The sequence below is a fragment of the Myotis nattereri genome, assembly GCF_964212035.1.
Source record: "Myotis nattereri genome assembly, chromosome: 18".
NCBI classification, from domain to species: domain Eukaryota; kingdom Metazoa; phylum Chordata; class Mammalia; order Chiroptera; family Vespertilionidae; genus Myotis; species Myotis nattereri.
Window position 1 is genome coordinate 29,190,341 of NC_138093.1, and position 12,337 is coordinate 29,202,677.

Sequence of the window (12,337 nt, forward strand, 5' to 3'; positions counted from 1 at the left end):
CTGCTGATCAATGTTTCTAACTCTCTATCTCTCTCCCTTCCTCTCTGTAAAAAATCAATAAAATATATTAAAAAAAAAAAGATTTGGTATTCTTGAGCTACAAGTTCTAAGCGCAGTCATTAAGAAATTGTTGTTTCAGACATTTAACATCTTTTCAGCTGTTGTCTATACAGTTTGTTCATTAAACAAAATCTGAGAGTATCTAAGCTAAAGAAAGCTCTATACTTTCCACCCTACCTTAAAGAAAGCTTCACTGACAACATAGCTATTAATTTAGAACAAGAGTGAAATTAATTCCCAATACAGGTTAAACTAGAGTAACTTCTGTGATTCCAAGACTCAACTAGATATAACATCACAGTAAGGTTATAGAGGTGCAATTAGCGTCACCACTCCGGTAGGAGGAGTGTGTTCCCAATAAATCCCTTGCCTTTAGGACTGGAGTTAGAGATATGTTCTTTGAATTTTATCATGTGAGACCATCATATTCAGCAAACTACCCCTGGCCCCCCAAAATCATACTAGGTTTCTTTTGGAAGTGTGATTCAAACTGCAGGATTTAGAAAATTCATTATTACTCACTCTAAAAGCCTATATAAACAAGTTCCTGTAATGAAGAGTTCAAAAAGATATGCATACAAAGTAGGTTTGAAGCTGCTTATTAGTCAATATCCTGCTCAGACAAGTAAAGTTTGTTTTGCATAAACCTGGCCTGTCATGTAAAATTCTTTCAGCAAAGCATTTAGATTCCTTGTTACATAATAATACACTAAAATGATATATTTCAAATCTCCTATCTCCTTCAAGGACATCCTTACAAATAAAGATTGAATCTCAAATTTAGAAATTACTGCAAACTAATTATGTAAGTTTATTCAATGTTTATATACACATGCCCACATTTGGGAGTCAACCCAGCTATTACTTTTCCACATAAACCTGACACAATACCTTTCCTAGCAAGAAACCTATCAATAATGTTACCTGTCACTTACACCAGTCATTTGCAAAGCACAAAATATTAAGAGCAAACAATTCTTTGTTTTAAACCTACATTTACTATTTTCTATCATAGTATTAAAAACCTAGAATTTATTTACTTTAACATCTTGAACCAGATTTAGGCAAAATATATTTAAACAAACGAAAGACAAGAGAACCAATCTGCTGGAAGATAGCATCAAACATCATTGAAAGAAGCACAATCAATAATGGGGTGGGGGTGAAAGGAAGGTGGAAGTAGTAAAAGGAGGAGGGCCAGAAGACAACCAACAGGCAATTCCTTCATCAAAACAATGATTCTGTCTAGAAAACCAATTTATTATGCACAGAATACAGTGCTTTGTAACACATGGGTTGTGAAAACACAGGTGACTTCTTTCACATAAATTTTACCATCTTATTCTGAAGAGAGAACATATCGCTACATTAACAATGGAATACTGACTCAAAACAGCAAATCAACAAACACAGGCATTATTCAAACTGGTTAGCAGAAAGGTCAGGGATATGGATGGAATATAAGCAGCTCCAGGTTTTTGCTGTCCTACCTTCAATAAAAAAGCTGTGGTCAGATTAAGATGATAGTGAAAACACTCTGAAGGAAAACATTTCTTTTTTTTAAAAAAAATACATTTTAATTTATTTTAGAGAGCAGTATCGATTGGCTGCCTCCTGCACGCCCCTGATGGGATGGAGCCCAATGAGTCCGAAACCCAGGCATGTGCCCTGACAGGGAATCAAACCAGCCTCAGTGCACAGGACAATGCCCAACCAACTGAGCCACAGTGGCCAGGGTGAGAAAAATGTTTCTTAATGCTAAATAAATACAAAGCATGCCCAAAACAGTTAAATTCAAGAATAGTTCATTTAATACCTGATATTCAACACATACAGTAGTAGTAATATTAATTCTAAATCTTCAAGAAGCAAAACAATGCTTTGAGCATACAGCAAATATTCTTACACTCCAAAGTCATTGGAATATTACCCTGAATGATGGGATTAAAATGAGACAAATCTCTATCACCTTTACTTGACAGCTCAGCCACAGCTCCAAAAATCACAAAGTAAAGAAAAACTGACCACTTAGTATCAAATTATAATAGTCCAGTTTTATGATAACTATAGAAAAATCCAAATACCGCATGATCTCACTCATTCATGGATAATAAAGACCATTATAAACATATATATATATATATATATATATATATATATATATATATATAAAAAGAAAAATCCAATAGAATCATTTCATCTTACCTAAAACTCCAGAATCTTGGACAGAACTATCCCCTCCAGGAGAGCAGCTGATTAGCCACAGGGGGCAGCAAAGTTAAGAGAGTGAAAAGTAAATAGCAGGAGGTGAAGTGAGGGCAGGAAATGTTAATAAGGTGGTAATGAGCCATGAATATCGGAGAGAAAAGGACAATGTCTTAATTAATGAATTAAATCAATAGGCAGATAATGTTAAACCAGTGATTCTCAATACTGGCTGCACATTAGAATCACCCCAAGAGCTTTTAAAAATACAAATGTCTGAATCCTACCTTAGACCAATTAATTTAGAATCTCTCTAGGGTAGAGAACTATTTTTTAAAGCTCTCCAAGTGCAGAGCCAGGGTTGAGAACCAGAGAGCTAAACACATAAAAGTAAAAGTAAGCTGGTCTCTATCCCCAGCTTTTTACAAATTTTAAAAATTTATATTTAAAATATAAATCACAAAAATCTATTTCCCAAATATGTTATTTTTGTTGATAAAGCTTTGTAATCTAAAGAGGGACAATAACTCATTAAGGACTAATTCATCTTTGTAATTTTATCAAGGGAAAACAATTAAACTGAAGTTCAAAGGTGTTAAACAACTAGCACAAAGCAACTGTGATGCAGCATCAATGATGCAGGAAGACAACTCAAGTCCACTATTTATTGACAGGTGGTACTCTATCTTAATGATCACACTATTTTAGTAAATACATTTTAGTGGATTATCACTTTATTAAATTTGACATTTTTGAAAATAATCCAAAATTCAATTAAGAATAAGATGTAATAAAATTGGGAGAAAAGAAATTTGACCCTAAATAGCAATTCTGAAAACACTAAATTAGACAAATAAAAGTCTTCATGTGAAAACCAGCAAATTGACCCTATATCAATTTCTCTAAGAAGTGCTATATATCCCGAAAAAGCTTTTAAAAATTACAAAATAAATCTTCCAGAAGAAATATGCCATTACTTCCACGAAATAGTTCTAAAATGTTATACTCCTTTGTAAACAAACCTTTTTAACATATTCTGATGAATTTCAACTCTTGTTTAGTGCCATTTGATTACAAAAAGGGATTTGGAGCTTTGATGAAATGATTATTAACTTTGAGACGATCTACAAACCTTAAATGTTGAGTTAGTACTGTTTTCTCCTGACAAAAAAGTTAAGATAGTTACGAAACTTCAGATCATGTCAGTGTTCTTGTTCCTGTTACCCTAAAAGATCACATAACTCAAGGGAAAAAAATGTTTTTCCCATAAAGATAAGCAAGGTGCTTCAAATCAACACCACTGTTACTGGCCTCCATAATTCCAGTGGGACCAGTTTCTAAGAATATACCAACAATAATCTGAGTGATTTGGAAGTTCTTCACCTCATCTGAAGGAGACTGCAATCTCAAAACCAGCTTCATTTCAGTTCTTTATTTACTGACTGTCTCCTATGAGAAATACACATCTATATACTTCTACTGGTTAACTCAATTTCTTTGCTTGGTAAAAACTTCTAACTACAGCATTCAATATTTTAAAGAGTCTAACTCTACCCTACTTCCACTTCCACACTTATGTTGGAAAATGTTACAACTTTGCATAAATCTGATTATATCTAAAACTGATTATAAATGAAAGCATACTTTAAGTACACTAGGGAAGTTTACAATTTATGTGAACCCTTCATTTTTAAAAATATTTTTAATCTGGATTTTCAAATATTAAAGCAAATGGAAGCTAACATTCTTTGACTGCCTATTTTTAGGCACTTTAATTACATTATTTCAGTTAATCCTCATAATCCTGGAGAGACTGAAGGTATTATCCCCATTTTACGGATAAGGAAAACAACTCAGATTAAAAATCTGCCTGTGACTGAGAACTGACCCCATTGACCCAACTCGTTCTATCATACTGCTTCAAATTTTCATATAGATTAACAGCAAAATAGATTAAGAGCAAAAATATTGAAATCATTTGACCTGGGTACCAGTGTTAGTTGCAACACCATCCAAATAATCACAGGCCTGAAACTAAGCTATTTAAAACTCAATTTTCTCATGGGTAAAATGGGAGTAACATTGGTCTTACACAGAGTTACTGGGATGACCCAATGAAATATAATGTTTATAAAAAGACATTGAGCTTGTGCCTTGTCATACAACAGTAGGTGTGAAAAAGGCATAACAGATATGAGGAGTTACACACCTTTGGACTGTTTCACTTGTTATGAGTTATAATTTTTTAGAAAGTGTAAAAGAATTTGTAAGTGCTACATATTTTATAAATGTAAGACATCTACTATTTTATCAAACCAAACCTTCAGACTTAAAAATAGTTACACAGCTCTAGCCAGCTTGGCTCAGTGGATAGAGCATTGGCCTTTGGACTAAAGGGTCCTGGGTTCAATTCTGATCAAGGGCATGTACCAAGGTTGCAGGCTTGATCCCTGGCCCTGGTTAGGGGGTGCATGCAGGAGGCAACCAATCGATGTGTGTCTCTCACATTGATGTTTCAGTCTCTTCCCCTGCCTTCCACTCTAAAAATCAATGGGAAAATATCCTCAGGTGAGGATTAACAAGAAATAAATTAAAAATTAAAAAATAAACAAGCCATTTTCTCTAAAAAAAAAAAAAAAGTTAAACAGACTGAAAAACTTCCCATTGTGAATAACATATTTTTAAAGTTAAAAGTTTCCTAACTGTTGGTTACCAGAAGTTTAAGGTAGAAAAAAAGTCCTATACTACCATAAATTTAAATACAGAAAAAATTGATAAGATGCTCCTACTTTTGTTTTCTAGTACCTTGTTCTGAGCTGCTTATAAAATTAACATAACAAGAAACTTAAAAAGTGTTTTGGAAAAAAAGTTTTGTTAACAATTTGAGACAGTTTAATTTTCAGGACCCTCATAACAGTTTCTCATTTTTAAAAAATTATTTTAACAAAGCTTATTAAATATTTAAAAAAATTTTTTTTATTGATTTCAGAGAGGAAGTGAGAGGGAGGAAGGGAGAGTGAGAGAGAGAGGGAGAGAGAGACAGACATCAATGAGAGAAAGAATCATTGATTGGCAGTCTCCTGCTCGCAACCACCTGGGGATCAAGCCCGCAACCTGGGCACGTGCCCTGACAGGGAATCGAACCATGACCTCCTGTTTCATAGGTCGATGCTCAACCACTGAGCCATGCCAGTTGGGCTATTAAATACTTTCTATAGCAAAACAGAAAATTTACTCTGAACATTTTCAACATTAAAATCTTGCAACCCACTTACTAAACGATTTTGCAAAAATAAACTTCTTAAAGATGAAAAAGCTGTCTTATTTTGTTCATTCTTACCCTTAGTATACTTTGAGGAAAATAGCAGGAACTTTTCCAGTTTAGATCCATGTGGACAAAGTGTTAACACAAGCAGGTAAAAGCACTAAAAAAATCGTGGATGCCTAGAGATATCTGAATCACTCCACACTAAGCTAATATTTCAGAGCTGAAGAAAAATTCTCTTTCATACACATACTGAAGGGCTTTCCACTGGTTTTTGTTAAGGCCACAAATGGAAAAACTACTGACAGAAAAAGCACAGAACGCTGTGGTATCAAGTACACTGCCAAAGTACCAAGTGAAGCAATTGAATTTTTTTTTTTTAAATCACTTTTCAAGCATTTTGGCATCTGGAGTAAAAGTAGTTTTTCCTATTAGAGGTAATCCAAGTAAGGATCTTAATTTCCCTCAATCAAATTTGCATAAAGTACATTTTCTTGCAAAATATATAGAAATAATCTAAAGTTCCACTCCTCTTTTTTTCCTCTAGCTGTGACCAAAATACTATAAAACATTCAATGGCACCTTCAACTTCTTGAACTACATACCATATAACTTAGATGACTGACTGCATATTTTTGCCACTTAAAAAACAAAATGTATTAAAGCTGCATCTCATGGCTTGAACCATGTTTAATATTCAATTATTTGTATTAAGTAAAAGTAAATATTATACCAGTAAGAATACTAAAGAACTGCAATACCTTACTAAAAAGCAAATTAAGTATATATAAAAGGAAAACACTAGCACTAAACCTTCAAACTGTAAAAACAATTCAACAATTTAATGAAGAAATCAGTAATATAAAACTATGATTTTGTAATTAAGTTTAAGATTTAAAATCCATGAATAGCAATCCATAATAGGTAAGATGATATTCTTTTATAGCTATGACATCACTCAAGAATTGAGGTCTTAGTAATGCCTACCTTGCGGTTTATCAATTGACTACAATATATAAATTTTAAATTCTGTATGCTAAAAAGCAAGTTATAAATGCAGCAGCACAGGCTACATATATCTTAAATAAAACCTCCTTTTAAAAGCCAGTTTGATTCTGGCTGTGGGATGCTCTTGACTTAGAAGCAGGGCCATGTACGGTCTGAATGGGGTTCCAGAGCTATTGTATGTAGGTCAACTGTGATTTGATCTGGGGTTTTCTTTAGACTCCTCGCCAAACGAAGGCTGGATTCATAGGCCCAAAGAAAAATCAGAACCAGAATGGCCTTGAAGAGGATAAATGGATTGAAAAATCTGCTGAACATTTATCTATTTTGGTATAAACCTTTAATTTCCTGGCCTTGCAAAACAGATGATCTAGATTTCTATCAGGTTCCTGTCGTCGAAAAATTGTTTTAACTAGGAGCATTATCATCTTGTTCTATTGATGATTACGATCTCTTAAAAACGAAGACATTAATTCACACAGGTTAAACGAGAACACCGGGAAACAATTTATTAAAAATCCTCTAAACTTAAGTGGGAAAAGTAAGTGAGCCAAGTTCTCCTGCAAGGCATCAGGCGCGGACACCAATTCGAGTTACTGTGCAAACCGACCACGTCCCAGTAGTTGCTCAGCGAACTAAGTTCCCCTTCCCTTGCAAAGCAACACTCAACTCACTCCTTTATCCGTCTCCACATTTACCGCGTCCAACGTCTCAAACTATGTTGTCTTTCCCGTTTTGGGGGCAAAAGATAACACCGGAACCTAGCGACCCCGTTAATAAGACACTGTACCGCTCAGATATTTTAGGCTTTTTCGTTCTCAGTGTATCTAAAGGCCAGGTAACTTTTGTTTCCATTAAGGATTCCGGGTCCGTAAGACTCTTCGGAACAATCAATGGGAGGGAATTAGGCGAGGGTGGGTACGTAGAGACGCTTATAAATGGAGACGTAAAGGACGAGCTCATGTCCGAAAAGAGGAGGTGGGTGTCGGGAGAGTGAAGGTCGGGAGGGCAGGCAGGTTGTCTAAAGCCCGACGGGGAAAGGCCAGCCTGGGGGAGAGGGAAGAGCCCCTCGCCGGACGCACTGGGCGAGCTCCCACAGCGAGGGCAGGTGAGCGAGCGCGCAGGTGGGGGTCAGCCCGCTCCTCTCAGGTGGGAAGAGTGAAGGGGAATCGGGGCGGAAAAACAAGCAACTCCGCACGGCAAACCTGTTGGAACCGGAGGGGGAGGGGGCGCCGAGGCACCGCGGGGAACGCGCCTGGCACTGCCCGCCCCAGTTGGGCAGCGAGCGCCCCAGAAGGAAATGGCTCTGCGGGCGCCGCCGGCAAACTTACCTTTGAGTTGGGGCAGGGGCTGCAGTTCCACGGGGCAGCCCTGGCTGCGGAACTGCGACGAGCCCTGGGAGCGCTTCTGCCTCAGCGCCTTGCGCACCGATTTCCGGGTGAAGCCGTCCACTTTCTCCGAGGCCGAGATGGCGGCACTGGCAGCCCCCGCCGGCGGCGGCGACGACGCCGACATCTCCGCGGCCCAGGCGCTTGCCAGCTCCGGCGGCTGCTTGCACGGCACGGACAGCGGCAGGAGGAGGAGGAGGAGGCGGGGGTGAGGCGCGGAGCGGTCGCGCCCCTCCGCCCCGTGCCCCCGGCCACACCGTCTTCCCGCTCCCGGGCGCCGCCGAGCTTCTTCTCCTCGCCGCCCGCCAACGCCTCACGAGCGCATCTCGGGGCCGGAGGTTCCTGGTCCCCGCCGCGCGGCGGGCTCCCGGGGCCGACGGAGGCAAGGGCGGGGGCGCAGGGGGACCGAGAAGTTGTTGACTCCGGGCGCGGAGGGCGGGTGGAAAGGAGCCTGAAGTTTAGACAACTGAGGCGACGGAGCAGGGGCGCGGACGCGGAGCGCGCCTCTCGTCCCTTCGTCCAGGTCGCCGGCCAGCCGGCCAGCCCTTCAGCGGCTGCTGCCAGAGCAACCCGCCTTCCTTGGAGTCTCCTCCCGAGGCGCTGCCATCGCGGGTCCCTTCCGAGCCTCTGCCGCGGTGCCCGCTCTTCCCTGTCAGCGCGGTCCCCTCATCTCCCGTGGCGGTAACCCGCCGCCCGGGCTCTGGGCGAGCACACGAGCGCTCCTCGGGGTGCGGAGCAGTCTGCGCTCCCTCCCCCACGCGCCCTTCCGCCGCCCACGCAGAACCCCCAGCGAGCGTCCGCTACAACTTGAGAAGGCGGTGGGGACGCGCAAGGGGGGGGAGTGTGTGTGCGTGTGCGCGCGCCGGGGCGTGAGGCCCGGGGGAGGGGCCTCGCGAGGGGTGGGGAAGGGCGGAGATTGACAACTTCCGCGGGGTCCCGCCAGCCCTGAAATACTTGGGAGGGAGTTGTGGGTGGAAAAGCATGCCAGCTCCCTCAGCCAATTGCAGGGCTCAGCGGCAGTAACGCGGTGAGGCGTGGCGTCCTGGAAGGTGTCTCAAGCAGAGGCAGTGGAATGGGGCGTGGTTGTGTGACGGACTTTGCTCACAGCCAATCGTAAGTGAAGACGGCGAGCGGAATGCCTGCGTCACAACGGAGCAATAAATTTCCTTGGGAGGGGAAGTCCCCTCCACCAGTGAGCGCCTTTGCGCGCTTGCGTGACAGCTGCGGGCGATCGTTGCTCTCCTGACAGCTTAAGAGAAGACCAGGAAACTACAGGAGGGTAGTTTAGAGAGTAAAATAGAATGCCCCTTCCCTTCCCCCTCCTCTCTGCTGGCCAATTAGGAACTGAAGCGACTAGGGAGGAGTTTGAGGGCTGGGGCGGGAAACGGCGTACGGTGTTAAATCACCAAAAGAGGGCGGGGCAAAGGGAGGGTAGGGTAATTGACGGGCGAAGGATCCCGGGAAAGGCGAGGAAGTAATCTTGTCCAATCGGAGCGAGGTACTGGGTTCCTGGGCGGGCCTTGGAGCCTCTCTCGCCCTTAGCAGCAGAGTTGGTAGTTGCAGCAGAAATGTGTAGCTGTGGAGTGGCTTTGGCACCGCAGTTCTGGAGAATTATTTTCGCGCCAGGCTTGGGCAATCTAGCATCTACTACTTCAAAGATTTCTACAAATCTGCACCCTCCAAGAGGAGGTTTCTCATATCAACTTAGTCTCCCACTAATCCTCACGCCTTCTTCAGCCAAAGGCCTTCAACTACTACAACAGGAACGGTACAAATTTGCTCATCCGTGGTTTGTAGATTTGGGGCTTGCCACTTAACTTTTACTGGGATCGCTTCCTTGGAAATTCCGTCTGAATTTAAACTTCTAAAGGACAAGGACGTTTTTAGAGCAGTGTTTTCCATATAACGATACTTGATAAAAGTGAGTATTGTATAAGAAGTAACACAAAGAGAACCAAATTGTTCTCTCTCTACCCTATTATAAGACCCTCACTATCCAAAATACAGGAAGTACTAAACAAAATTCAGAAATTGATTTGTCACTTACATAAAGATGGTTAAACACTTTCGGTGTAGAAGGAATATAAAAATTATTAGGCCTAAATTTAAGCCTAGAAAATAAATAAGTGAGCTGAATAGTCTGCCTCCCTTTACTTGGCAGTTTTGCACTGATGGACCCATATCTTCATTATTGGTAGGAATGTGAATTAGTACAGCCACTGTGGAAAAGAACATGGGAATTTCTCAAAAAATTAAGAATAAAACTACCATATGAAATTGAATGGCTCAGACTTGCCACTACCATAAGCCTGCCTAGCACTTAACAAATTTTGTATATGTGGAACTATGAAGTCCTGTTACCCAGAAGGAAAATGTGATTTTCACAAGATATAATGATGCTGCTTATTCATTCATTCAGAAAATATTCATTTGTCCATTCCAGGTGCTTGGAAAACAGCCATGAATGAGACAAAGTCTGCCTGCATGAAGCTCACCATCAGTGGAGAAAGCTCACAACAAGTAAAATTTGACTATGGAAACAATGCAGGGAATATATACCAGGGAAAACACTGATGTGCACACAGATGTCCGCAGAGGTTTAGGTAACCATAGGGTGACCAACTTATCCTGGTTTGCTAGGGACTTTCCCAGTTCTAACACCGAAAGTCTCCTGTCCCAGGACCTCCCTACATCCTGGGCAAACCTGGACAGTTGGACACCCTCTGAACCAAACAAGCAACGACACCTGTTTATTTGGTCTATTACAGTGGTTCTCAACCTTCCTAATGCCACGACCCTTTAATACAGTTCCTCATGTTGTGGTGACCCCCAACCATAAAATTATTTCTGTTGCTACTTCATAACTGTCATTTTGCTACTGTTATGAATCGTAATGTAAATATCTGATATGCAGGATGTATTTTCATTGTTACAAATTGAACATAATTAAAGCATAGTGATTAAGCACAAAAACAATATGTAATTATATATGTGTTTTCTGATGGTCTTAGGTGACCCCTGTGAAAGGGTCGTTCGACCCCCAAAGGGGTCGCGACCTACAGGTTGAGAACCGCTGGTCTATTATGAGCAAAGCTGATGGCTAAATGTTATAGTGTCAACCTTAAGGGAGCATGAGCTCTAGGGGAAAGATGAGGTGCATGTTCAGGGAAAGATAACTTCTCATTCAGGACAATATTTGATGAGTGCCAAGACAATAAATTCCAAGGAGCCCACAGGTGGTGTTTGTGCCAAGGTGGAGGAGATGAGATTTACGCTTGAGTTGCAGGGTTGGGCATAAATGTATATGTATATGTATATGTATATGTATATGTATATGTATATGTATATGTATAATGCTATGTATGTGTGTGTGTGTTTCATGGAAATTAAAAACATCAAATTCAGTGGTCTTACTACTTCCTAGAAGGAAGGTGAAAGGGGAATGTTGATAGGAAAATTGAGAGGGATACACTGAGGTCTCTAACTATATTTGTAATGCTTTATGTATGTATAATTTAGTTGGGTATTTTATTGGTGGGTGTTTATTATACCATTTTCTACACAGTTTGTATATGCTACATGTATTTTTAAATTTTGGAGTGGAGAACGTAGGGTCTCTGTATTTTATAAATGATGAGACTGAGCTGATACTTGGGCACTTATAAAAGGGGAAACCCAGATATGGAGAGAATCCTTCTCAACTTGCATTTGATCCAGCCAGCAGACACACTGCCAACCCTCATGCATTACAGTAGGGATCCCCAAAAAGGAGCTGGATAATGGAAGAGAAAGAGCCTTAAGGACCACCCTCGAGGATGCCCACGCACAAGAAAAGTGACACTGAAGTAACACCAGCAGAGAAAAAGCTAGAACAACAGATGGGTTGCTAAAACAAAAATGAGAGAAATGCAATCCTTTAGATTCCTGGGGAGAAGGAAGTAATAGCCTGTCAGTCACAGCAGGGAAGAAAGTTAGAAAGATAAGACAATTTGACTTGTCCAGAAAAATATATTTATGGACTTTAGCAAGATAAAATTTAGCAGTGCCAGAGGCAATTGCAATGAAGAAAATTCCACTTCAAGATATGAAAATTAACTGGAACTGGACTTGCCCTCTTACCGGTAAACAAGAAATTGGGTAAAATGTATGAACTATTTGTTTTCATTGTACAACACAGTGCAGAATGCAGTGATCCCTCCAATATTCCTGGCTTTCTGCCTGGAGGCACTTTTCAGACCACAAGGAAGGTGGATCCAAGTAGCTGTGACAATCTAGCTGAAATGAAGACCAAAATATCAGAGTTTGGGGAGGCTGAGATGGCTGGAATTTTTGAGACAGAGTACCAAAGAAGAGGTACATATACATAGACAAAGCTCCAGAAATCTTGAGTTCTTTGAATCTTAGACTGAATATT

The 12,337-nt window shown here is 40.9% G+C and overlaps 1 protein-coding gene across 1 annotated transcript in view; it reads right to left on the reverse strand.

Moving 5' to 3' along the window:
* PPP2R5A (protein phosphatase 2 regulatory subunit B'alpha) overlaps positions 1 to 8,740 on the reverse strand; it is a 66,730-nt gene extending 57,990 nt beyond the window's left edge. The window contains exon 1 of the mRNA XM_081112678.1: positions 7,867 to 8,740. Coding sequence (XP_080968804.1) covers positions 7,867 to 8,050 — 184 coding nt within the window. The 5' untranslated portion in view covers positions 8,051 to 8,740. The remainder of the gene's footprint in view (positions 1 to 7,866) is intronic.
* Positions 8,741 to 12,337: the final 3,597 nt, after the last annotated feature.